General features: G+C 44.9%; 4 protein-coding genes across 4 annotated transcripts; 1 reads left to right on the top strand and 3 right to left on the bottom strand.

Moving 5' to 3' along the window:
• Positions 1–700, bottom strand: LOC128712906 (uncharacterized). Its single transcript, XM_053807772.1, has 3 exons — positions 262–700; positions 112–178; positions 1–10 (listed from the first exon to the last, which is right to left on the bottom strand). The coding sequence occupies exons 1-3, from the start codon at positions 698–700 to the stop codon at positions 1–3; spliced, it is 516 nt and encodes a 171-aa protein (XP_053663747.1).
• Positions 701–18,838: 18,138 nt separating this feature from the next.
• LOC128714868 (diacylglycerol kinase epsilon) lies at positions 18,839–20,769 on the top strand. Its single transcript, XM_053809750.1, has 5 exons — positions 18,839–19,499; positions 19,569–20,116; positions 20,192–20,357; positions 20,420–20,580; positions 20,650–20,769. The coding sequence occupies exons 1-5, from the start codon at positions 18,839–18,841 to the stop codon at positions 20,767–20,769; spliced, it is 1,656 nt and encodes a 551-aa protein (XP_053665725.1).
• Positions 20,770–22,189: 1,420 nt separating this feature from the next.
• Positions 22,190–24,795, bottom strand: LOC128711564 (NAD kinase 2, mitochondrial). Its single transcript, XM_053806446.1, has 4 exons — positions 24,759–24,795; positions 22,848–23,548; positions 22,378–22,777; positions 22,190–22,296 (listed from the first exon to the last, which is right to left on the bottom strand). The coding sequence occupies exons 1-4, from the start codon at positions 24,793–24,795 to the stop codon at positions 22,190–22,192; spliced, it is 1,245 nt and encodes a 414-aa protein (XP_053662421.1).
• Positions 24,796–26,690: 1,895 nt separating this feature from the next.
• On the bottom strand, positions 26,691–27,432 carry LOC128715966 (nascent polypeptide-associated complex subunit alpha). Its single transcript, XM_053810889.1, has 2 exons — positions 27,291–27,432; positions 26,691–27,196 (listed from the first exon to the last, which is right to left on the bottom strand). The coding sequence occupies exons 1-2, from the start codon at positions 27,421–27,423 to the stop codon at positions 26,691–26,693; spliced, it is 639 nt and encodes a 212-aa protein (XP_053666864.1). The 5' UTR covers positions 27,424–27,432.

Here is a 27,432-nt window from a genome sequence, read left to right as displayed (position 1 = left end):
TTAGTTCCAGCTAAACCACAAAAAAAGGCAAGTGAAAAAGAAAACGTTTTAGAAGCCGATTTTTAATTAAAAAGAAGACGCTTGACTTCCTGCCACGAAGAGGATACTTACAATTGAGGAAATCGTTGGTTGCGTTTACGTCCCATGTTGCAAAGCTTAAAATGGCACAAGGACATATCTGTGGCGAAAGATAAGACGTCCAAACGAAACAAAAGCATTAACACATTTGAATTATCTCAATAGGCAGCGGCGTCTACTTACAGTGATTATTTTTCTTATCATTTTTGCTCTTCTGGTGCGGTACTTCCTTTTGCACGGGTTCGGTTTGGGCGGAAACCTCATGTCCGTAACCGTTCAGATTGCGTCCCGCACCGGTACCGTCGTCGGATCGGCCAAACTCCTGCGGTAATTCGTCCAGCAGCGATCCTGTATCGTCCAGCAGCGAGTTGCGTGCGTCCAGGGCGAGCTGTTGCTGTTCACGTTGCGCCTGCAGGTACGCTTCCTCGCGCTGTTGCCGTTCGGCCTGCACGGACAGATACTGCAGGAAGCGGATCTCCTGGTTGTGGAGCCGCTGGTACTCCTCCGCCAGCTCGTTGTAGATTTCGGCCGGTGCTTCCGGTTCCGCCGGCCGGGCCAATGCACTGTGCGGGCCCGAAATGGCCACCGCCACCAACACTATCAGCGTCCAATGGGTAATCATGGTGGCTGTCGTGTGCTTCCGGTCGCTAACCGGTTCGCTGGTCCGTCTGGAACGGGGAATGAATAATGGGCAAAATGTCGACATTTAGAATAAAAACTACGCAAAGTTAACAGCCTGCATCAGTAAATAAAGCTTTCGTAGTCAAACTTCCACTGGACTGTCGTGTTTTGTTAGCCTATTGCCGTCGGGTGCCTCCGGGCGTTCAATTAGCGATCGACGTTTGCCAATCCACCCGGTTTGCAGGGGTGTTTGCTATTTGTTTAACCCTGTTCGAGCGATGACTATCAACATCAAAGTTTAAAGTACTGGCTTCCCTTCGTAGAATTAACATTTTCATAAAATTAACATAGAACATACAAGAATTGCTCGGCTTGCTCTACCCAATTGTTACATCCGGTACATTGCTATTCATTGTTTCGTTGTTTTATCCCGAACAGTGCGAGCAAACTTTGAAGTTTAAGTCATTTGATTTTCAAACTCACGTTGCATAACGGTGTGTGCGGCCCTGCACTGAACAGGATGCACAAACGCAGTACGGTTGCACCCGTACTTATATAAACGCACGTTGACAAATGGTTGACCTTGCACATTCAAGGTCTGGCCGGCACAAGATTGGCCAGGCAAGAATGCTTGGGCAATGGTGGAAAACTTTTTCCCATTGTGGTGCAATCACGTTAATGGTGGGAACTTTAAGTACTTAAGTACGGCAGCTTTAAAGGATTGAAAAATAATCAAGCAACGTCATTTACACTGTGCAAGGAAAAATAAATACTTAATTATGATTATTAATATTTTTAATTATAATTAATGTATTTATTTTATTATTATTCATTAATCAATTCTTATTTTTATGATAAACAGCTACTCGTTTCCATTACACTACCTGTCACTACTGTGAAATAGTAACATTAAGTGATTGGCTCCTGGAATGTGCAGGATCGAACTTGCATACAAGTCACACGCGAGTAGTTCAACCAATCAGCGGTCAACTCACCACCACTACGAACGTGGCTCCCCAACGGCACGTGGCGGGTCGTTCGCTGCCACGGCCCAGCGGTATTATCGCGTGTGTCCAAACACTTTTGTTTCTGAGCATTCTTCCTATTGTTTCTTTTTTGCTCGTTCTCCTCCTTTGTACTGTCTTCATATTTCCTTCCTGCTCTTGGCTTTGTCCGGGTTTTTGGGGGTGAGCCACGCCTGCTTTTGCATTGCGCCACGGACCACCACCGGATGCTCCATTTCGGGACGCGATTCACCATTTTACAGCCGCCCACCGTGGAAGCGACATTTTATGCCGCACTATGTGTGACTGGTGGGTAATTATGCTTCGGGAGCGAGAGGTTTAATGTACTTTGGCTTTTCTTTTTTGTTTTTTTTTCTGAACTTTAGAAACCGACAATTAATCTCCATGTTCCAAGGGATAAATTGGGGATCATTACCGAAGAGAACGATTAGTAACAAGCATTACTGGTCTCGTTTGAATAAAAGCATAATTTTCAAGATAAACTAAATTATTAATCCAACGACATGACTGTAATCGAACAGGAGTGCAATTTAGATCTTGTTAAGAAAAAAGCTTTTTATCAATAGTTTGGTATGAAATCATAATAATCATTCCTATAAGCAGCATTAATTATGTATATGCATACCGCATCTTACCTACGCACACTCGTGTAAGGTAGCTAGAAAATTCAAGTCATTTTAAGATTGAGTTACCAAAATATTCAGTAAACATTTCTTGTTAAGTCTATAAGGGCCCCGTGTAGCGGAAGAAGTGAAACAACCGTTCAGAACACGTGCGTTTGGAAAGTTTTTAAAGAGTTTTCCTACCGATCGTAGCATAACAAGCAGCACGATTAACGCGGATTGAGTTTCAAGCTTCAGCCTTCACATGGCGAGTGAATGTGAAAAACAGTTAATTCTTGGAAGAATATCCGTTTATCGACCCTTTAACGTGACGTCTTTCTGACAGGCGTAATCGGAGCTATGCATCGAAAATGTATCCTTTTTTCATGCGCGTATTTTTGTCGCGCTAAGACCATCGCTAGTGGGCGCCCTTGGGAGCTGACGAGATGCTGCTGCCCGATGACCAGTTGTTGGTCCTGCTTGGGAGAAGCCATATGAGCGACCTATGAGCGGACAGATAACACATCCCGCTGTTTGTCGCCCAAAAAGGACAGCGATGCATCACCCTGCCCAGCGTGCTGAGACACACGGCCTAAGACAGTGGAAAGCCTTAGCCTTCGTTTTAGATTTCCACTGGTACGCGTGTACGGCACCGAACGTCAATACAAATCAACCCCCGCAACATCCAAAGTATTGGTTCGAGCCAAAATGAAGGAGTATTGCAATCAGTCGTGAGGAGTTGAAATGGAGGGAAAACAGTGGGAAGGTTCCTACCTTCTCCAACCATCGTCCCGTTTCAATGTTTTGTGGTTTCGATGCATGGCCGATGGAGTAGCCAGCGGCGCCCCTTCGATGAGCAAACGCGCCACGCGCGCACTTCAAATCATAACACAAACAGGCCGTTACAAACTGCTCGAAAAACTGCTCGACTCGATTGTAACCATTGGTTACCAGCTCCCAGGAGTTTTCCAGGAAAATTTAACGGCTTTTGCTATTATTCCACTGCTAATGTGCATGGGCGACATGTGTTTTTGGTAAATAATTTTGGCTAACATTTAGCTCTTTACTCCCACCGTCGAACATTGTCATGGATGCTTATTCTAATGCGTGTTTTTGTTCTACGTTGCTGATTATGCCGTTTGCCGAATGAATTTCGAAACGATGGAATGTATTTTTGTCTGGTGGACACACTTCTTTCCCACCGCTTGCTTAACCGCCATCGCAGGTGAAGCGGTTCACATGCCAGCCAAAAGGCTTTCGTTCGCCAACGGATAATCCTGTACGACAGCAGCATGGCGATGGCTGTGACGTTGGATTTAAAAGAAGGAAAGGAAAAAAAACACACACACAAACCACTCCATAAAGCAACACAATGAATCGGTTCGGTTCTTGGTTACATGAGTTGCGTTGGCGGAATTATGTGCTTTCCTGTTCTGTGTCGGTAGGCAAGTTTTTCGTTTCAAGCGTCTTTGCCGGTGGAGGGTATAATAATAATAATAATAAAAAAAAACGCTTCGTATCGATTCCAGGTAAAAGCGTACAGTGCAACACCGTTCCACACGCTGATCGGTCCGGTAAGCAACAGGTTGGTGAAAAGCTTCGGACTATTTCGACCACCGTCACGCTTTCCGCCGGGATTTTCCACCATTTTGAGGTGAGGCCCGTGTGCCGTGTTATTAAAACCCATTGATCCGTGAAACCGTCGATGAATTTGCATTCATCCCGTAGCACCCTCGGCACGATTGGAAAACAGGAAAAAGGGCACCCCCATCCCCAACTGCTTTACGCTCCACTTTCCCCACACTAGCCTTTGTTTCGATGTTTTTGCCAGTGTATGTGTGCTGTTTTGTTGTTATTATTTTCTAATTCACTTTTTTTTGTGTTCACTTCTCATTTTGAATCATCAAAATCCGTCAAATCACCACGGGCCACAAGAGCGACAAGCGTTAATTATGGATTTCCACGAAACCGAAACATATGACTCACAGCGAACCATTTTAGCTCACCGGAGATTCGAACAGTCAGATAAACGATTGGAAGATGCCGTGGCGATGATTAAACAAAAAAAAAGAGTAAATTGATTAAGAAATATTCACCTGATTAAGTGGTAGGGACGAGCTTCCGTCGGAGGGCTGTGTAGTAGAAACTCCTGTCCACTACACACGCTTGTGTTCGTCCACTGCTTGATGTCGATTTGAGACAATTTTTTTGACCGCGAGCTTTAGCTGCCGTTCGCTTAGCAACCGAAACCTTTGTTGCCTTCGATTGACACCTAGCTCTTCAGCGCCTTCGCAAATCGGTGTCTGTTTATAGTTTTAATTAATTACTGTACCACACTTCACTCCTGTTTTTTAACACGAACGTCCGCATAAAATGCATCAATTTTTACATTACCAACGAACGATTGGGGTTTTTTTTTCTTCAAAAACGACTTTTTTTTTCTTCACTTTACTCGATTAGTAGAGAGTTCTTTGCGTAAATCGGCAAGAACACGCACGGAAAATTTCACTTTTCACCAACTTTCTTTACTGCTCACCGTGCAGAATGGATCGTCTGCATGTCGCATCAGGGCACTGCTTCTGCTTCACTACTTCACACAATGTTTAACTAATCTACCACTGAGCCGAGTTACGAGTGGTGTTGCTCTGTCCGTTGCTTCGTGCGTTGCTTATCGTTGCGTAGCGAAGAGCTAAACTGATGCTGACTGCAGCGCAACCACTTCTTTATATAGAGTTACCCACAGGCTGACCCGTCTTCCGAGCACGATCGCGCGTATTCGGTCCCCCTCCCTCCGCGTTCGGTTTCCCTTGCCTCGCCGGAAAGATTGCCGACCCCCGGCCCGTCCGCTCGCGAGTCCCCTGTACGTTCGTGGCTTCGCCAGCACGTCGTGCGGGCAGGTCGCGCTATCTCTGGTTCGGTTGTGCTTGGGCTCGGTGCCGCTATCACGCTCTCGCCCGGGCGTCTTTCCTAAATTCTGGCTCTTTCTAACTGGCTACTACAACGCCATCCTCGCTATCGTTTGGAGTTGGATGGCCCTTCCACACGGCTCCCCTTTCCTCTTTAGCCCTCTCAACGTTATTGCTACCTGTTGAATGTTCCAGCCGGCGCGTCGAGCTTGAAATGGTTGTGCAAGTTGGGCGTCTCTTTCCCTCTGCAAACTCCCTACGGTGATGGTAGCTAAGCGAACCGGAGTTGCTGATTCGGTTACAGGAAGCAAGGACGTGTTACCAATTTCGCCAGACATTTTGCGGCGTGGGACTAAATTTGACATTATGTTGACTTTTGTTTCATTTAAGCATTTTTTTTTCTCTACTCAGGTTGAGAAATAGTCAACCAAAATTGATTGCTTAGTCAGCGGCACAGCATATACTATTATGATTTAACTATTTTAGTCTGTTATGAAATGGAGTTGAGTCAGAATAAACATAAACTGGTAAGGCGTAATTATTCTACATCAAAAACATCAGTTCGGAAATTATGATTTATTTATTGCTCGTCTTACTCTGGAAAATTATAAACTTTTGACGTATTCTCCGTACTCGGTCCTGTTGTAAATTACACTTTAAAAATACTTTTAGCTAGTAAAAAAACAACCAAAAAAACCAAATCACAATTACGTCATTGTTTACGGTGTGTTTTTGCTTGTACCGAGTTCGTTGATAGAACATCGCCGTCCTAAGAAAAGATTTGTCATTTGTCTTTGGTCATGTTGCTGCCTTTTTTTCAGGCACGTCTATTAGTTGGCTGGTCCCTGCCCGAGGGCAGCTGCCAGCGTGGTTGGTCGTGTAAAACATGCACCGAAACCGTGAAGGGTTTGGCGGCGTAAGTTGAACGTACGGTATGCTGGAAACGAAATATTTTAAAGTTAATTTTATCACTTTCTTGCGGTTAATGTAGGGTATGGTTTGGGTGAATTCATTTTGACTCTTTTTTGTTCTTTTATGCTACACACCAGAGACTGGGCGCCTCCATGAGTACGGAGATACGCGCGTGCTTAGTAGCACGTGGTGAGTAATAATACATTTTTTGCAAATTTTAATATTGTTATCTTTGATCGTTGATTTAAAGTCCATATGTACGGAACGTAAACTTAGCCTGTGCTGGAAACTTTCATTTTGCAGTTTCTTTGAAGTATATTATTTAGATACGCTATCAGACTACACTAGTGATGTGATAACAATTTGATGATTCGGGCGGGAAAAAAGCATATCACGCGCTTTGCGTACATTGGCACTAACCATCCCCCTTTTGCTTGATCGACAGCAGTCCGTTCATCTGATTGCGCTGCTGTACGCGACCGGAGGCTCGTTTCGCTGTCTCACGCACGTGAGAGACCACGAGAAAACGCGGAAAGTATGCAAACCGCACGCGCTGTTTGTTCGTGCGTTCGATAACCTTCGACCAGTGTGGTGAAGCGGTGACTTTAGTGCTAGCACCGGAAACGTACGATCGTACGATTGCTGTGCAGATCGTAATCAAACAAGGGATTGCGTAGATTTACTTTTCGTTGAAACGATCAGTCAATAAATATTTAGTTTAATACAAAGTGATTCAAGCATTCTACCACCACGCAGTCCAGCAAACTGCGCACTCAACGGAACGTAATACTCTTATCAAAAATGCCAAATTTCTTCCTTGTTTTTTTTGAATATTTTGTTAAATTATTATTGGGTTTTTGCCATGCGGCAATTTGCGGAACACTTGCATCAGACAGCGAAACGAAATAGCTACAAAACGCGCAATAAAACGTTTCCCCCCCCCGCCATTGTGCACGTCCGGACGGTTGTGTGCGTGTGCGAGATCGCAAACATGCGATATGCTGCCCGGGCAAAGATAGCCGATACAGGTCGCGCTAGCATGCGTCCGAGGGCTGATTTGTGTGTTTTTTTTATTGCATGTATCGGCCAATGGGAGGCGCAGACAACCGAATTCGAGCTGGGGACAGGTTTGTTTTTATGATCGGTCCCACCTTTTCATGCTTGCCGCCAGGTGTCGTGCCAGTGAAATGGGTGACGCTCGGAAGGTGATCGATTGCATCATGCTGTGGTTGTTCGGGGGTCCGAGCGGGTGACCGAATGATGGCTTTCTAAATGATACGCTTGGATGGAACCCATTCCAGCGAAGAAAGAGAGCAAAGGAAAGGGTAAAAGGCGCAAACACCCAAACGATGTGTCTAATTATGTGTTTAAAAACTTGCCCATGACGCACAGTTTGTGCGGTCTTTCATCAGCTCCACAACAACTCGACCCAACTTGACGGCAGTTTCCGATTTTGGCGGGAACTCCAAAACCGGTAGACGAGCCGATCGTCTCGAGCGATCCATTTTTGGCGTTTGAAGTGGAACCGTGCGTCTGCCTTTTCGGTGTAATTAAGCATAAAACAGGCGAAACAAAACACCCCAAGAAACCAGGCCAAAGGCAATGACGGATGACGGAAGCGAATGACCTTTTCGGGTAGAATTGGGACTCCGGTTCCTTCTTTTTTTGCGTCGTACGCGAATTGGACGTGGACGCAACACTTTTTGTTTCCTTTTGCTTGCGTTGCTGTCCACGGCTGTAGTGAGGCGATGCGGCAGGATATCAGGTGGGATGCGGACAGCGGCCACATTCCGAACATTCCACGCCGGTGTAACGATCTCACCGATTGGTCAAACCGACCATCGGATGATCATTGATCGAGCCCCCGTTTTATGCACACGAATCGTACCATACGCACCACGGACGCTTTCATTAACGTCTTCCTTGTTACTCCAACGGCCATTCAACAGTGAATCCTCTCACCCCTGATGCATGAATGAACGTCGGACTCGACCTTGAACGGAAACCAGGCCCACGGAAGGCGTACGATATTTGTGCTGCCCTTTTTTTCCGCGTCAGTAACAACGCGCCAACGTGTAGTTGCGTGTAGTTCGCAACAGGTTTCCGACCGCCGAAATTGGGCAGGTTGTGTGTGTGTGTGTGTTTTTTGTTTATCGTGGTCAGGTTGGAATGATTGATGCCACGATAACGATGAGGTTCCTTCCCCCGCTCCTAACGGGCGGTGTGAGAATTCGCAAAACTGGCGGTTATTATTAGCTCAAATGTGGCTTCTGCCAGCGCGGCAGCCATTGACCCTGGAGACTATGGCCGATCGATTCGTTGGTGAATTGTTGTGTGTGTGTGGCAGCAGCTCGCCAATTGAAAGGAAGTCTGGTTTCGGCTGCTCCTAACCTGATCGGTTAGAATCGAAAGCACACGGACCTCCACAGCACGATGGATGTTTCTGGCTCATGGTACGATCTTGAACGGTGAGTAAGGTTGAATGATTGCCACTGGTAAGCGCATCCTCTTTTTAAGTTGCTTTCGTGGTGTTTGATACGAGCTTGGTTCATTCTTGATCGTACAGGAATACACAAGTTAGTCCGAACCAGTTTTTTTCCCATGTGTGTAGCAAGAATTTGGGAGGAATTTCTGCCGTCGTTCAGAAAACCAGCGGTCTGTTACTTTTAATTGATTTCGGGAGCTATTGTTTAAGGAATGCGTTGGCGTCCTCGGCCCGTATCATCCAAGACTCATACCCATAGTAGACTGTCGGACGTTGTGGAGGCCACAATAGATACGATTTTAGTGTTGGGTAAATTTGATTTCGGTTTAATAATCTGAATGATTCTTAGAACTGAATTAATGACTCGGAATCTCTAGTCCAAACATTCATGAGCATTCGTGAGATATTGAGGATTCATAAATCTGAGGAATTTTGAATCTATTATGCTCAGGTTGTGTGAGAGTCCTGATTTTAATGACTCTATGCTAATTCCGTGATTCACATAAATGGCTCTTCTCAAAACTCAATAGCAATGATAAGTTGGAGTCTGATGTTACGTTCATACTCTGCTCCTAAGGGGACCCTTCTGCGATCAAAGACGATTTGGGCTATGTCATTTTGATCCTTAAGGTAGGTCGATGTACATTTTATGAAGTTAACATACCATAGAGTCCTCTAAACCACTCACGTTCGAGCGCCTTCGTCTGCAAATCTGTTATCCCGGACGCAACAACGTCACCACTCCATCTCAATTTGGGTCTACCAAGGCTCCTCTGTCCACGTGGACAACCTAAAAGGACTTTACGGGCTGAGTCGTCCGGTGTCATTCTCGTGACGGAACCAGCCCATCGGAGTCTGGGGAGTCTAATGCACTGTAAGACAGTAAATTCGCTGTAGAGCCTGTCATTGCAGCAGCCCAAAAATCCTTCTGAGCAACTTCCTCTCGAATGCGGCTAAGAGGGTTTAGTCAGCTATGGACAAAGCCCATGCCTCAGAGACGTATGGTAGTACTATATAAGTTTTATCTAGTCCCAGCTTCGCTCGTCGCAGGACAGGATTTCAGAGTAGAGAAGTTTCCTCAAACTGAAGAACGACCGGTTGGCCACCAGCATCCTGGCGCGTATCTCAACATCAATGTTATTGTCTGTGCTGACTTTTGACCCAAGATAGGTGAAATTTTGGACGACTTCGAAAGAGTGCTAACCTATCTGTAAATGAACCCTGCGTAAGGATTTGTTAACAGGGTAGCTGGATCATTCATTATGCACGGATAGACCATATTGCTTACAATTGTTGAAAATTTAATTTATGTTACTACTCCCATTAATTGAAATGCTGTGGTTTATACATGTTTAAAATAAGTTTTTTATCTTGTGACGTTTTTTATCTTTAACCGAAAGCCAATACTTACTTTAAAACTCGTCATAATGCTTTGAAAATTAAACAAGAAATATATATTTTTTTTTTTAGAAATCAAGGGCGATGATAGCAAAATGTACATTACCTGGACCCCTACGAGGAAGTTGATCGAAACATATACTTGATTAGATTGATAGTTACGCTATTGGGTTCATTTATTTTTAGACATTGTTTCCTCCCATGCCATGTACTAGGTCCCGCGGCTTAGAGGACCGGTTGTTTGTGGCTGGAGCTGATGCACTCATACACCAGCACTGCATCGGTGCAGGCGCGTGCACGTTGTACGGCAAGGACGTCAGCCCCGGGTGGCTCTTGCGTGACCTGCGTACTTTTGCGGCAGTCGCGGTAAAATCCTATCATCCCGAATGCCGTCAGAGGTCCCGTCCCGATGTGGGCCCACCATAGTAAACACACTGTCCGGGGTGTGCAATAACTACCACCCAACTGGAACCCTTCGGTGTAATCCGGCTAATGTTACCTCCCCAAAAGATCGGCACCGATCACTTATCGCGTTGATGGCGATCGCGTCAGACGAGATTTTCAGTGCTTTTTTTTTCGAAACATTGGCAGTAAAATCGTCGATTTCCAGCATCGATAGCCACCCAACAAGTGGCCCTGATGACCTCGACTAACGGTGCTGCGATTAAAGGCGATCGACAATCGCGACGTCGGACGTCGAATGTGGACCGACGGGATCGGTTCGCGTCCGTGCAAAAATATGTCATTCGCTGACGAATTGGTTCTCGCGTGTCGGGACCCATTTGGCCAGTGGTGACCTGTGTGTGATCCAACGGCGTCCAATCCGGCGGCCGGTTCGAGGTCAAACGGTTAGACAAACTGCAAACGTCGGACGATGCTGTGGTTTCGGGTTTGTTTTTGCTTATTGTTGATGCAACCTTATCCCAACCGCTGGGGGACCCTTTTTCCTTTAGCGCTGTTGGTAAACATTGCCCTGCTTTTTGCTGTTCGCTTGGTGCGACAGCTTTTTGCAATGATTATCAGCCTCGACGTCACGATGGGTGTGGAGTAGCAGGGAGAGGTAGCAGTAGCAGAAGACACGGAAGGCTAACCGATTGGGATGACTAGCTGATGTCTATCTGTTCTAGAATCTTTTACTTTCTTGGCCTGCTGATGTGCAATCATTGTGAAATTATAGCAAATTTCTAGAACTCGCATCAAACTACATTTAAATTGAGGCCAGGAGGGTTCAATAATAGGATTGGATGAATAATAGGATTGGAATAATGGATGAATAATGGAATGAATAATATTAGTATAGAATGATTACATTATATTATAGCACATTACTTCATTTACTATTACTCATACTATTTACTTAACCGGAACCCTTACTTAGGAAAAAAACACTACTTAACTGCTTAGAAACTACTACTACTACTACTATTCTATATTATATCTTTATTATATATATCTATATTTATATATTATTTATCGGCGCAACAACGACAAGAGGTCTAGGCCTGCCATTTCTGGCGTTCTGTGACCCTGACTGATCTGATCTGACTTTATTTAGCTAGACAGTCAGTCCTGCATACGGGAGAATGATATAAACATTAGACATTATTTAACTTTAAAATTTAGCTTATTTAATTCATAAGTGTAGAATATTAGCTGTACCAAAAATGCTTTATTTTAAATTTGGCTTTGTTTAGGAGTAGTTATGAAAAAACATCAGGTTAAAAGGAAATATTAGACGATGTATAATATATTAACCCATAACAGCCCAAGAGTACGAAATCTTAATCCAACTGACATTATACTTTGTAGTTCTTTAAGAAAAGTCCAAAAACGGAGGGCTGGGACATTGTTGGGACTTTTTGGCCATCTTCACAGCTCGAATCAGTCCCCGAAAAACGCGGTTCCTCTTATACGCGGATTCGAAGATATGCGGGTTTTAGAAATTTGACTGCTAAGTAAATTTATAGAACAAAAATCTGTGCAAAAAGGAGAAAAATTGATCGAAAATACCTTACTTATTATATCATTAGTTTTAAGTTTATTTTAATTTATGGTTCCAAAACATCGACTGAATTGCTGAATGAACGAAGTGCCACGAAGGAAGTCGATTATGTAACTTTGAAATATAAACGTTTTTATAAACAGGATTCGATATATGTGGATCTTTTCCGGATTATAGCGGTCCGCTATAATAACGTATCTCTAGTACTGAGGGTAATTTTTATCGACTTTTTCTTTATTTAACTCGAATTTTGTTCTAAACGATGTTCAGAGGATTATCTTTAATCATATTAGCACCAATTTAATCATTTTAGAAAAAGGTCAGTTAGAATTTTTTGAAATTTTAGATTATTATTTTTTTAACTCATCTTTTCCCAATTCTTTGGGTGTTAAAATAATGGATTAATTGGGTTAAACTAAAATAAACGAAAATTGTATACTTCTTACCTGTCTTCCTAACTTCTTTTCGTTCAGCTTCCAACAGCAGTTGGACATCTTTGTGCGATTGCCTAGAGACAATTACGAATACCGCGAAACGATTGATACATATTACGGGCCCTACATTGATAAGTTGGTTGCTCATGAAATAATGTATTGCACGATTTTTATTCCATCGACGCTTATCGCGGGTCCCGGTGCATATCAGCCCAGCTACCGCGTACCACTATCAATGCAGCCCAACACCGTTTGCGGTTGAGCGTATCGCAAAAGCGCAGAATCGTGTCGATGCAACGCAACTCGGGCTCGTCGCTAAAATTGTAGCGATCCGAAAAGATAGAACAGTGGGGAGAGGGGAGGAGATGTGGAGGGAGGGGGGGGGGATGGAGATGTTAAGCGAGGAAGTAACGGAAATCAGCAGGACCGATAACCTTCGGCCACAGTTACGATGACAGCGACGAAACACTTTTCCAATCTTTGCCGACTGCCCATTGGGTTAAAAGTTGCAGTTGCATTATCAAAGTTACCATTGGGTGATGAAGCGAACCTGCCACATGACAAATGACAGTTCAGTTGAAACGATTCTGCCGCGAAAATCAACCCACATGCCTGCTGTCGGTAATCAAAAGTTTTCAAATCAAAACGCTACTAAATTGGGGGATAATAACATTAAAAACAGCGGGCTCTCAAGCTCCATAAAACACGGCAGCATGAATTGTTACCGACAACAGTTACGACGCAGTTAAAATGTGTTTCCGCTTTTTTGCTCTTGGTTTTTGTGCTATTTTTATTCGCCTGCTGCCTCAATGTTCTTATCACTAATCACAGTGATTGCCGGCGTCAACCGAAGTCCCGAGTGAGTAACTAAAAAGGGAGTGGAAAGTTTTAGTATTTTTCATCCGAATATGCGACGCACCTAGTGGGATCATCGCGTATTTTCCAGTTAATAGTACACCCATTCTCGCCCAGCACTACCCTTATCACACCACCTCGGGTCGATCGCTAGTAACGCGTGGGCACTGGTGGGAGCGATTAATCGTGTTGGCCCGTACGCTGCAAATCTTCAACGAAAATGATTTGTGATGCAGAGCGAGAATGATGTACACGAAACCGATTAGACAAGCACTTCCATTCTTCAATGAAGTCGTGGACGTGTATTGTCGAAGGCCATCAGCCGCTTTACGAGGTACGAACGTCACGAGCCCCCGTTCACAGATGTTTCGTTCGCACCGCTGGCGGGCCAAGCTGGCGGGAGCAACGACTTCCGACTTTGCCTACGCTTGGCCGCTTCTTATCATGCCGCCACGGATGTGTTAAGGTTGAAGGACTAAAGCGGGGCGCTCCTGCACGAAGGTGACCAAACCGAACGGCACCGGATCAGACCGGGCATGACATCAGTGCCGGGTGCTGTTGCGAAATCATACACTGGAGTAGAAGGGGGAAAAGAGAAAAGAAAATCAACTTATTTCAGTGTGATCGTCTGAGCTGCCTAAAGTTCTCTTGAGGTACGATTGTACAACAAAAAAAATTAAACTAAAGATTATGTTGAGTTTAATTATTCCTCAGTCGCAATGATTGTACACTTCAATTTTGCTCCGTTTCGTTTTAGTTTTTTTTTATTCTTGATGGAACTTAGTTGGAAGTAGTTTTTTAAGTAGAAAGTTCATAACCTCCCGTTAGCTCCTTAAGCATGGCCACTTTACGGCCACTGGTTTAATTTTTTACACTCACGATCTCCAATGTCCTATATGTCTTCTTTGACTAAGGTCCTGGTCTAATTCCGATATGTTTCTGAAAGCATTCTATCTGCATTACTTCCGAAGCATTTTAGTAAAGTTAAGTTACTGACCGATCAGCCTATTTTTCCTCAGGAAAAGTAGTCCGCAACTGATGCTCAGATTGCAAAGTGTCATGTACAGTGGAGCGCCGGATTATTCGGGTGCCATTTACCCGGGTGTCTAATTATCTGTGCAATTAGAAACGGACAGTTGCTACGGATATTTGACATATTCCCAGCAACATCGTTGACAGGAAAAATGAAAGACCCAATTTCGATAGACAAAATGAGCTCAAATTCTAAAAAAAATAACTAAAGTTTCTTTTGCATAATAAAACACACAGGAAAAATAAATTTTAAACCAAAATAGCCCTATCCATGATACATTATACACTATTTGTTATAAAAAAAAATGCAAATGCCTGTCATCAATGTCATACCCGATTATCCCGCAACCGTCGTGTCCCGATGAGCACGGATAATCGGCGCTCCACTTTGTTTGTATCCTGTCTTGTGTATTGCATACCTTTCAGGCGTACTTCGTATTGATCACGTACACTCAGTTTATCTTTCATATTAATTCATATCTGCAACAGGGTATCGTTTTTAGTCACATTGGAGTGGAGTCTAACCGTATTTGAAAAAAATATGGTGTAGTCCAATTAAAATGCTCTCTTCGTACAAATCTTTTCTCATATATCCGTGTGATGTTGTTAGAAGTGTAGGCAGACTGCCAAAGGATACTAGGGGGATTCCACTACCTCATTATTTCATAGGGACACATTCAGAATTCATGGAATGTTCCCATCTCTTCATGAAGAGACATTGATATATTGAAGCGATTTTGCAAAGATTGACAAATGAAGTTCTCTTTTAGTTTCGGTAACTTCTTCAGGAAAACTTAGAATCTTATAAGTCCAATACCTGGTAATAGGATAACTATTTACCAGAACCTAGTTTAGGTTAATAATTAACAATAAGAGTGTCGTCAATATTCAGTAGGTCTAGATTCTAAAGCCTCGAACTACGTCCAAGTCTATCCGAGGAGCAGAGAACTAGAAACGCATTGTATAAAATACCCAACGGAAATTCGGTATTAAAGTAATTTACGTTTAGGTTGTTTCATTTAGGATGCTTATTATTAGACAATTTTAAACTTAACTTAGAATCCTACCCACATATTCGCCGAAAATAGCACAAAAAAAAATTTGCTAAATGCGCGATATCCAATTTGACTCACGTCTGCTATGAAGTTTTGTTTTTGTTTTGCTTTTTATACGGAACAACAAAACCAGGCGATTCATTATTTATAAGCCCTGCAAACAATGATGCTGCCATGTGGATGCATCATCTGCCCACGGGTTTTCAGTTTTAGGGTTTTGTGTTTTACAGGAATAATTGCTTCGCATTTTTGTTGTTGTGGATTGAAGACACCGACAGGGTATCGCTTCCCAATGTCTTTAGCGTCATCGTGTCGGTTTCATTCGCAGCAGCCCTTAAGCTTTGAAAGAATAATTTTTGTCCTCCCCCTCCCTGTTCCTTCCAGCATAAGGGTTGACGTGGGATTCTTGCGTATGAACATTGTCTTATGCTAATGAGAGTATAATTCCTCGCAACCACCGAATCCAAACTGTATTCAGCGGGGGTTTTAAATAGGTGAACATTAACGATTTGTTCTACGTTTTCGTTGCTGCATTTGTGATTGCTCCCCTACCGAACATCGCACCTACTCCCCCACCCCATTCAACCGTGCGATGAAGACTTCCTTCACAATCGGTGTACGGGATGAGTCAAGGCTTCGTGTGAGTGGCACGTGAATGTTATCAGAGCGAAAGTGTGTACGACCGTCCCGGTTACCATGGGACGGGACGAGCCCATCGCGAACCCGAGCCCGTTACTGATTGTCGGGGCATGGGGTGTTGATACCGTCCGCTTGATGATACGCCGGCGAGTGACCGTGGCGCCACATCAGCTCACCGCCATCGCCCTGCCGTGCGTGTTCCGCCCGATAATCACGTTTGTGGCCGACAGGTAGCAATCGAATGGCCGAAATTCTAGCGGTCATTCGTTGGCGGCCATAGTGTCAGATAAAGCAATAAACTTTATTCCCTGTTCGAGTGTGCACCGCCATTCAATGGGCACGTTTTACCCGGGCCTTCGATCTATCGCATGCACGTGATCGTAACAGTGAGGGAACATTCGGCAGGAATGGTTTATTCTCTGCAGCGCAATATCGTTGTCAGAATTAGTTCTAAAGAAGCTGTCCCAAAACCCCAAGCGGACCCCAAACGCTACTGACGCAAACGACAACTTCCGGTGACCTCATTTCGATCTCGACTTTCTTACGCTGGAACGGATGAGTTTCTCCGACCCAGAATGAAGCTCGGGAAAAGTCAGAAGCCAAGGTTGTTCCTGGTCAGCACGGTTCACCGGAGGTCGCTTGGGACGTAAAGCATCAAGACCTCTAACGTATTGATTTTTTTTTAACAGCGGTTGTGTGATTTTGAATTGCAATTAACATCGCGCCTGACCGGATCGGATTGGACCGGGTGATATCTTATCAAAGAGAGAAAGAAAGACGTCGATTGTCGAATTATGAGCCCCGAACAAGTAGCGAGCGGTGCGCGCAGTGTAAGCTTCTTGCAAAGATGAATTACGCATCCACAATCTGGCTGCTGGTGAGTGTTGGACAGCCTAAAAGACAACATTTCCTATCAGTGCTACACTTGCTAGAATGTACAACTGAATGACACGATCGTGTTCTTGGTTGCTTTCTTCCCGCCAAGCGTCGCTGTACACGCTTGAGTAGAAACGTGCCTGTCTTTTTGGTGCTTTAGCCCGATTGATTACGTTAGCCTCTCGACCTGGGCTCCAATTTGGGAGTTTGTGACGATCAGCGATTTGAATGTTAATGACCTCAATATTGACGAGCAGTTCGCTTCTTCTTCTTCAAATACGGCCACTGTTTTGGCTTTAAATGCTCGTTCTGCGAATTCATTAAGATAAGCTCGGTCATTACCGGCCCGGATCGTCAATAGATGGCTGGGAGCACATCGCCTCGGACGGTGTTTTCCACGTGAATGAGTGGACAGATATGTGATTATGCTGGGGTCATCATGCTTCAGGTCAGCCACAATCTGATCGGTGGAAGTTGGCAGAATCTTCATGAGCCGATAGAGAGCTGGAGACGTTTTTTTGTGTACGTAGATTAGCCAAGGTGCATTGTCCGGTAGAGAGAAGCCTATTAGCATCGCAACATCGTATGCTATTCTTATCACACCTCTTGTGTTAATACTACCACGGAGAGCTAAAGCTAAATTGACGAAGTGCTAAAGCCAATGGGGCAAGTTTTGTTTAATTTAGCTCTGTTTGGTCAAAAATATAGCCAATACATTTAGGGGTTTCTTAAATCCTAGGTCGTAATATTCATGGAAGGCAAGGAAATTGTTAGTATTACTTTCCAAATATGATGATTATTTCAGAGTTATAAATATAAAACATAAAGAGACACTAAAAGTTTCAATTATGTGATGAACTCTTGCTGCGCTTATTAAGAGCTGCTTTATAGTTCCTACAAAGCCATGTCGCTGAAAATGAATGCCTCTTAATCTGAATAGCTTTAACTGCGATTCTGCTCAATTTTTTCCTTTTTTTGGGTTACATTTCTACTTGTTCAATTAAATGTTGAAGAATCTAGTTCAAATATTTATTTTAGGTTTTTATATATAAATCCTCTAAGTATTTACTTGAATGTTATTCTCAATTATCGATTGACAGACTTTCTGTTGTATGTCTCTCAAAATGTTTGATGATGAATTGTAAATTAATAAATTATCTGATAACTTTTGTAATTGTGTACACAGTAATTAATGTTCCAACTCTTCTATGCAGGGGCAGTAAACCCTGGTCAAATGACGTATGATTTTTTCAATAAATGTTTACTTCCGTTTTTCAATTTGAGATTATTCTAACTGTTTTGACGATTTGAATATTTGATACTTGATTTTGGATGATTATGAAACAATTTTACTTCTCTGAATTGTAAATAACATTATTTTAACAAAAATCCATACAATGAACCGTCAACGCGATGTCCGTACGACGTCCCGTAGTACACACCTGGTTTTTGTTTACATACATCAACGGTTCGTTCCAGCACAAGCGAAAGCTGAACTGCATTTTCTACGCCGTTGCCCTTACGCAGGCTAAGTGTGTCAGTATTAAAACAAAAAAAAAAAACTAAGTGTTTACTGTTCTATACGGGTTTGTACGTTTTGTTAGCGTCACGTTTTGTTGTTCGATGGTTATCATCCGCTCTTGGATCTGCAACTTAGCAAAGGTTGTAGAGTTACTGCCACAATACCACCACCAGCCAACGAAGAGCTGGTGCCATCAGCATTTGCGTTGCGGTGAAAGTGACCAGGAGGTGTGCAGCAAATAGTATTAACACCTGCGCATCCATACACATTCCAGCGCGATAAGACGCAGTAGGTCCTAGAATAAAAGCATCGCAGTAACCATACGCCCCGCAAGCAAGCACTGGGAAAAGCGGAACGGTCGTCTCACGGTCTGGCTGACCGCGAAGCGTCCACTTGATGCGCTTTTCGTTTCGTCCGGTTTCGCATAATAGTGGCGTAATGCTCGATTTCAGCTTTACGCTGTTTGTGTCCGTACTGCTCGGGCTCGGTTTGATGTGGCTCGCTGGGCGGTACTTCCTGAAGGAGGATGTCGTTTACATACCGGACAACTGTCGACGGCATGCGTGGAAATCGGTAAAGCTGTTAGCGCGAAGCTGCGTGTGTTCCGTCTGTGATACGTCGATGTCCTCGAATGGACACTTTTGTGAAAGTTGTGGCGTTTGTTCGGACAATGGGTGCGTCCGGAAGGCGGATGAAAAGTTCCCCTGCAAGCAGCTACGCATACGTACCCGTGCGGACGACGGTTCAACCAGCCGACACCTGTGGGTGCAGGGTAATTTGCCACTCGGGTCGGAATGTTGCGTCTGCAAGGAGGATATCGACCAGACAAGCGAGCTGGGTCTGTTCGGACAGCGGTGTGCCTGGTGTCAGCGGATGGCGCACGACAAGTGCTTTAGCGAAGTGTCCTCCACGTTGTGTGATTTCGGTCCGTTCAAGGAAATGATTTTCCCGCCGAAATGTATACTCGCTGCGCGCAGTAAAGTCGCCCAGAAGGTACATCTGACGGGAATTATCCCACCCGAATGGAAGGCTAATTGGCGACCGCTGATCGTTGTTGGTAAGCGTTGTCATGGCGATTGTAACACGCAATGCACACTTTGTTATCGTTCGTTTCGTTCATTTTCAGCAAATTCGAAGTCCGGAAGCAGTGGTGCCGATCAGGTTGTGGCTCTCATGCGTGGCATCCTTCATCCGCTGCAGGTATTTGAGCTAGGTCAGCATGGACCGCACGAGGCACTGCAGTGGGCTATTCATGCCGCGCCGACCCGTTGTCGCATATTGGTTGCCGGTGGTGACGGCACAGTAGGCTGGGTATTGAACACCATTTTGCAGATGAAGGTAGAGCCACATCCGGAGGTGGCCATACTACCACTCGGTACCGGCAACGATTTGTCCCGTGTGCTTGGCTGGGGTGCTGAAGGGCCGGACGAGTTCGATCCGATCGATTACCTCACCCGCATTGCTCAAGCCGAAACGGTACAGCTCGATCGATGGTTGGCGGAAATTAACACACACTCTAGCTTGGCAAGGTTTCATGTGCCCGGGTTTAGCCAGTCGCGGCATTTCTACATGTACAACTATCTTAGCGTCGGGGTGGACGCACTGGTGACGCTGAATTTCCACAAGGCACGCGAAAGTTCCTTTTACGTTTACAGCAGTCGTTTTGTGAATAAGGTAAGCCGAAAACAGCAACGAACGGTTTTACAAATTGATCAATGCAAGCTAAATATCTGCCTCTCCTAATCGCAGCTCCTGTACCTTTGCTTCGGAACGCAGCAAGTCGTGCAGCAGGACTGTGTTGAGCTGGAAAAGCATCTCGATTTGTACCTGGACGGTGTGCGCATTGATTTGCCTTCACTGCAATCCGTCGTCGTCCTTAACATCGATTCGTGGGGAGCGGGTGTCAAGCTGTGGGGTATGTCACAGAACCGAGCCTTCATATTTGACCATCTAAAACGTATGCATAATTAATTTCAGAAATGAGCAAAAATTCACCAACGCACAGCATTATGAAGGAAATTCATAGCATTTCCGATGGCATTTTGGAGGTGTTCGGTGTGGTTTCATCCTTCCACATTGCCCAGCTGCAGGTGGGCCTCAGCAAACCTGTTCGCCTTGGGCAGGCCAAAAGTGTACGGGTAAGGGTGTTTAGAATCGATAGTTTTTTTTAATGAAGAAATGCTGTTAATTTAATCGTTCTTCCTTAGATTGTACTTAAACGGACGCTTCCGATGCAGGCAGATGGTGAACCGTGGATGCAATCGCCCTGTGATATTAATATTCAACACTACGGCCAAGCAACAATGCTGAAGGACGTAAAGAAATGAAGCGAACCAGTCGCTTGCAGTTTTCCCAAAACTGCCATTGTGTACCGCTTGTTCGGCTCGGACCGAGCGCCATCGAATAGCGGAGGCCGTTTTGTTAGGAACGTCACCTAAAAGAATCTCTCGTAACTCGCTCCACGTTTTTGCCGTTGTGTTGCGGCTTTGGGTAATTGCTGAAAGGTGCTCAGGTTAATGTCCATTGTTGAATCGTGTGTAAACGGTGTGTGTGTTTGTGTGACCCGTTTAGATATGTATCTTGCGTTTGCTTAATTAAAAAAATCAAACCATATTCCAGTTGTTCTATCCGATTGGTCCACTATTGCAATATAAATAAGTAACTATATTTAAAAAATCCACCATACTTTTTTAAACCGTTTCCCGATTGTTACAGCATGGGAGATTTGTTAAACTTAACCTAATTACTAAGTCCTAACCAGCGCCAACTAACTCGCATCGTTGAACGCAACTCAACTACGTATTGATCTCAATCACACACACACACATACACACTCACTTAACTACGACGGAATTATCAAGACCGTGTAATCTCGCTGCAAATCTATCGCAAGAGGAAGATTTCACATACGATCGTACGGGTACGGATCGTTCGGCTAGGCTAGTTTAGGAAAGAAGGCATACCAGTTTTTGCTTCCAGCTACCAAATATCAATAATATTTATAGTATAGCTCGAAGGTGGCCAAAGGTTCTAGCCGCCACACACCCTTGTGCGAGCGCTGTTCTCGCATAAGGAAGATTCACTGATAACGGGTTTGTTGATGGAATTTAAAGGGAGGAGAGGCGAAATAATTATACAGTCCACACTAATAATTTACCATTTTGCAGCGAATGAAAAGCGTGGAAAGCGTGGAAAGGGAATTAGCATTAAGATATGAACTCCACCAATCGCAAAGGGGGTTTTAACTGCCAAAAATGCAGACCCCGAGATCTGATCTGTGTTGTAATGTTTCCAGCGGGCTCTCCGTGAGCGGTGTTTGCCTAAAAAAAAAGGACTAACAAAAATACACACAAAGGATACGTTATTTATATGTATAAAACAAAAATGATACCAAATTTATTACACTTTCTACTTACAGTAATTACGTACGCTAACGTGGGAAAGGGGTTCGATAAATAAATGCACCATCTGCACGCCATCAGTAGGAGTGCAGTAATTGCAATAACTTACACAAAAACAAGGTTTTTCGTGCCGGACGTTTTTGAGAAAAGGTAGATGTGAGCGGTGCCTCTGTGTGAAGCAGAACCCACGGTAGAACTTCTTTCACAAGTCCGGCAAGTTACGGTAAGGCTTCGAAATCGAAATCGAGTAAAACATCGTACAAATAGAAACAACAGGTAAAAAGGTCGGATCGTATCCGCATCGTGCTCGAAAAACATTTCACTCGCTGTCCGTTTTCTCTTATCCTCAGTCATCCATATCGATCGTCAGTAGTGAATCTTCCGGATACACTTCCAGTAAGGCACGGGCACCATCGTTAAAGTTGTACGCAATACTACCATCTATCACGAGACCTTGGGAGATGTGAGCGAAATGCAAACGATTAACCAAGTTTGTAATATTACACACGTCTTGTAAAGGACACAACAACTTACTTGCATCGACACAGCGCGATTTGACGAATATTTCTTTGGCGAACCCGCGCGATTCTAAACCTTTCGGGTTCGGCCACACCCCGACACAGATTTGCTCCCGTATCGAGTAACACAGCCGTGGATCGTCGGGCGCAAACACTAGATTATCGTTATACTCCTGAGACACGGACTCGGGATCGATGGTGTCTAGGGCACCGGCTGCAGTTCGCCTCCGTACAATCTCTAGCAGGTCTTTCACGTTGTTCGTCGAAAGCCGGTTCATACTCGTGAGCCACGACGTAGAACCAGTCCCGGTACTTACGCACAGACCGGAGCTTTTCGTTTTGGTTGTAACTTCCGAATTATCGATGCGCAGATGCAGATGGGACACGCGGGCCGAAAGCATTTCTCCGATGAAAACCTATGGGACACAGAGAGGGACCGCATTGTTAACGCATCGGAAGAAGGATCGCAAACGGTGGTCCAAGTACCTCGTTAAGTGCAAGATAGGGTAGGATGCGGCTTTTGCCATTCGGGGCCGTCGACATCACCTCCTTATGTTCGACCGGTTGCGTGTGGAACTCGTGCAAATCCATCGGCGACGGGCGCTCGGTTGTGGCCGCACCGACCAGTGTGGTACGGATGCGGGACCGGTGCATCCACCGGAAGTCTTTCGCTATGATACGCCGGATCGCTTCATCCACCTGCACTGAGTACTGCTTGGGAAGCATTAATCGACCCTCCGAGCGGCGTGGATCGGAGTTAAACCCAACGACAGGCGTTCGCTTCCCGTTGGATAGAAAGAAAGGACTGGCACGTCCGGCGGCGAGCAGAAACGTTCCATCGCCACCAATCGGTACGATCAGATCGGCCCACTGCAGTGCATCCTTGTGTATCGTAATACGGTTCACTACCTGCACCTCAATGCCACGCTCCTGAAACGACCGTACCACCTTCCGTTCGACGTCTTTATGCAGATGGTGGTAGTACTTGATGGCGTCGTAATCGGTGCCACGGTCGCGAATCTTTTGCTCCAGACATTCATCGCTCAGCTGTTCCTCGCGGATCTTTTCAAACTCTAGGCGCGTCAATTTCGACACAATGAGCACGCGGCGCAATTTTTCCTTTGCGTTACAACCGAAATGGCGTTGCGCTTTCAAGGCATTCTGGAGGTGCTGTGTGGGTTTGGATCCTGAAAAAAACGCACATCAAAAGGAATTGATTAGTTACAAATCGAACTGCGCTGTGAAAAAAATTGTCAACAGAGTGCTACATCAGAACACAATTTTATCACTGATCCCAAACACAACACACATAAAATAGATAGCAAAACAAAGATACCTCCCACCTGCTCAAATACCGTCACCGGCTGCTTTGCACACATTACACCGTGTGACAACCCTGTTCATCATACCACGGTCCTCCCATATCTTATCTTGCTCATCTCTTTCCCAGTCCTAGTGGACATAATATTTGTGCAGAATATAGTGCGTCTGCTTCGCAAAAGCTTGCTGATCAGATTAAAACATGTACCACTAACGGGTACGAGTCGTAAAACCTTTAGCTTTAAGGCCAGTACGATGAACTACATATCATTGGCGCCATCAAAATTTCAACTGTATTGCCTCCACCGATCGATAACTAACCGATCACGCTCTCGGGATGATTTCATTGATTGATTGGTTGACATTGATGCGGGAGTATATGTGTTTTTTTATTCCATGCAATAAACATCTCACAACCCGTTCCCTATCTATTGCCGGAAGAAGAGAAGCCAAACAAAAAAAAAAAAGGCACATGCTGCTGCTGTTGCGTCAAAACATGACGCATCTTATAAATGATGTTCAATGTCTGAACGAAGGTTGCTAGATTGCGTTGAAACGGGATCAACTAGGGGGTTTGAGTATACACCCTGTTTGTGCACTCGATGGGGGGTAAATATCTTCCGCGAAATCTGCTGTCCAACACGCCGTCACCGGATCATACGGCCACGCGTTTCACTGAGCTGTTGCTTCAGCGAATTGGGCATTGGGGTGTGTTCGTTCGATGAGATAGGAGCACCAGGCCAGGCAATTCTCGACAATCGAAACTGATAAGATTGTGCCATTCGGTGGTGACGTTCTCTCACTCCCCAGATCGTGTGCTAAGACGTCTGGTGAAGAAGATTTTTCCTCATTGTGTTTTTTTTTTCAATGGTAAATGTGTGCCTTATTTTAATCCCAAGTCAAATGCTAAATATGGATCGCATTAATAAGAATAGCGCCACCGTGTACAACAACAACAACAACAACTCCTCTTACACGTTGCTTGGTAACATTGGATTAGAAGCATGTTTCGATTAAACTTTTGCCTACAAAGAAAAACAGGAAGCAGGAACCGGTTTTTATTTGCAGCGAACTCACCAGTAACATTCCGCAAAAAATAATTCAAGTGGAACATTTGGGAACGGCCGTGCTTTCTTCGTACGAATCACTTCGTCCTAGTAGGCTATTATTTATCCGCAGGAGTGTACACACAAACACACGCTCTACCATACGGGATATGGGAAGTCCTTGGCTCCAGTTTAATTTCTTTTACATTCAACAGTATCCAACGTTCGACGAAAGCGGGCACACACTCGGGGTCTTGTTTTAACCTTGAATTTGCACTGTGCAACCAGATTACATTGCACTGACGCGGATGATAATGTTCGAGAAGTGCAGCATTCACAGCAGCTGAAGGGGGAAAAAAAAAGATACACACACGTCGCGGATACGGCGTTCGTCTGTACGGCGACCGTTTGCTTGCACACGCGTCTCGCTACTGATAAGGATATTCGACGTAAGCACACAGGCCCTGAATGAAGCTGGCTTTCCCACCGGTTTTCTGAGGGCGATAAGAAGATGTTGTTGCTGCTGGATTCCTTCGCTTCCGATTGCTTGCTCCGCGTCGGTTCGGCCGGTTATCGTAGCGGCAATGGGACGGTACAATGCATTGAAACTTCACCCCCCAGTGGAAAATTCCTTGGTTGCGCTCTACCTACTTTGTGTAGGTTTTCACAGCATGTTTTTCCGTTTTTCAGCGCTGGACACACGTGTTGCTTTATCGGCAATCGGCATTATCGGTCAGGTGTGTTTAAACACGGCACTTATTGTTTCGTGCTCCATCCGAGGGAGGTAAATATTTATAGATGGAAAAAGAACCGGCACGGTTCGCGAATTGTCGCCACTGCGGTCCCTTCCTACCATGACAAATGATTTGAAATGTTGCGCACAGTCGGAGGTCGGCGCAATGAATTGACAGTATTATCCAATATTTATTTCAAAGTTTGTGAAACAATTTAGTAAAACAGTATTACAATTAAATTAAACAATTTTCATTCGGAGAACATTCGTTGTAAATAAAGAAAATTAAATGTTCCGATATGTCGCATGGTGCCCGCCCAGTGTGCAAAATAGGAGCAAGTTCACAGAGTACGTCGCGATCCAAATTTCAAACCCAGATCCACCTCCGTTTTCGTATGTTCACGCTCCGAAGGGAGATAACCGACAACTCGCTTTATATTGCTATTAACAATCTGCATGAAAACAGTTTAGGGTGGAATACTCTACATCTTTCATTAGTTAAAGTGGAACAAGCTTGACATTCGCTTACCGGCAAACTTTATTATCAGATTCGAACCCAATTCTTTGATTAGCTCGGCTACCTATTTGGTTAGATTCCTTCTAAATAGACTGATTTAAAATGCTACTCACTCTATGCGGTTCCGTTTCGAAATGCAACACTAGATTGGCTGAAGAAAATATAGCGAAAAACGAATGCAACGCCCGCTGCTAATTGCTACACGCGCCTTATTCTCACAAGGATCGCGGGTGGTAAAGAAATTCACGTGTCATGTCTGCCATTCTTTTGTTGGTTTAGGTGTTTTATTACCGTTTACGATATAAACTTAGCATTTGTTTTCGGTTTTAATGTAATGTTAAAGGTTTTGAAGGGGCAGCAAATGCGCCTACACAAGCCGCGACTGAAAGTGCGCACGCTACCACCACGAACTATTTACTCGCGCACAAACGCACGCCCAGCATAGGTTGTGGTGAATGTAGGCAATCAGCAAACCGCGCCACATTCTTTCCCGGCACAAGTTCTGATAAAAAAATCATCCATTCTACCAAAGAAACAACACGCCCAAACACGGGAGCAATCAGTTTGGCTTCATGTTTTTGAATGAATGTTTGCTTTGCAACATGACCTTCGAAGGATGTAGGAGGAACGTGAACACTAACAGAGACAAACTGATGGGAGGGGAGCATTTTTGATGTTGTGTTGTATGTATAGTTAACGCAACCTCGCAACAATTACATGGTAAGTTCCATGATCGCGTTAACGATATCATTCTCGTTGTTTTTCAGCGCTCGGATGGCCTTAGCACGTTTCACATTCGCCTGCGACATCACCAGATCGATGTCCTTGTCGTCGATGCCGGTGTCGTCCACCTCCTCCTCATCCTCTTCGGCGATCGGGGTGACAACGTTCGTCGAGCTGGACGCTTCGCCCGCGGCCGGTGTCGCTTCGGGGGCCTTGAACTTTTCGGCCGCAGCCACCTGGGCCTGCTGGGTGAGATCTTCGATCTTGGCCTCGCCGAAGATGATGTAGGTGTCACTGTGCGGGTTCTTGTACACGTCCGGGTTGTTTATCACGAACAGAATGTTCTTCGACTTCCGGATCGTTACTCGGTTCACGCCCTGGACCGGTTTCAGACCAAGCTTGGACATAATCTTGCGGGCTTTCTTCTCGCCGCGGGACTGTTTCGCTTTCGAGATGTCTGGAATTTCACCGGCGGACAGTTGTGTCGTTGCAGCCGCTCCTGAGAATGTACCGGACGAATTGTTAGTCGATACCAACTTGCAACCACCAGGGCACGATTGCAGGCAACATCTACATTGAACGATTCTTACCCGCATCCTCCAGCTCCGGGATGGAATCCTCGGTCTCTGTGTCACTGAGAGCATCTTCCAGCTTGGCTTCTGTGGTTCCGGTCGCACTCGAGGCGGCGGCCGCGATTTCCGTGATTTCAGTCAGCTCCGGCATGGTTCAAAG

This window comes from Anopheles marshallii, chromosome 3, assembly GCF_943734725.1.
Source record: "Anopheles marshallii chromosome 3, idAnoMarsDA_429_01, whole genome shotgun sequence".
NCBI classification, from domain to species: domain Eukaryota; kingdom Metazoa; phylum Arthropoda; class Insecta; order Diptera; family Culicidae; genus Anopheles; species Anopheles marshallii.
Note: the sequence above shows the minus strand (reverse complement) of the source record. Positions and strands in the feature narration are given on the sequence as shown.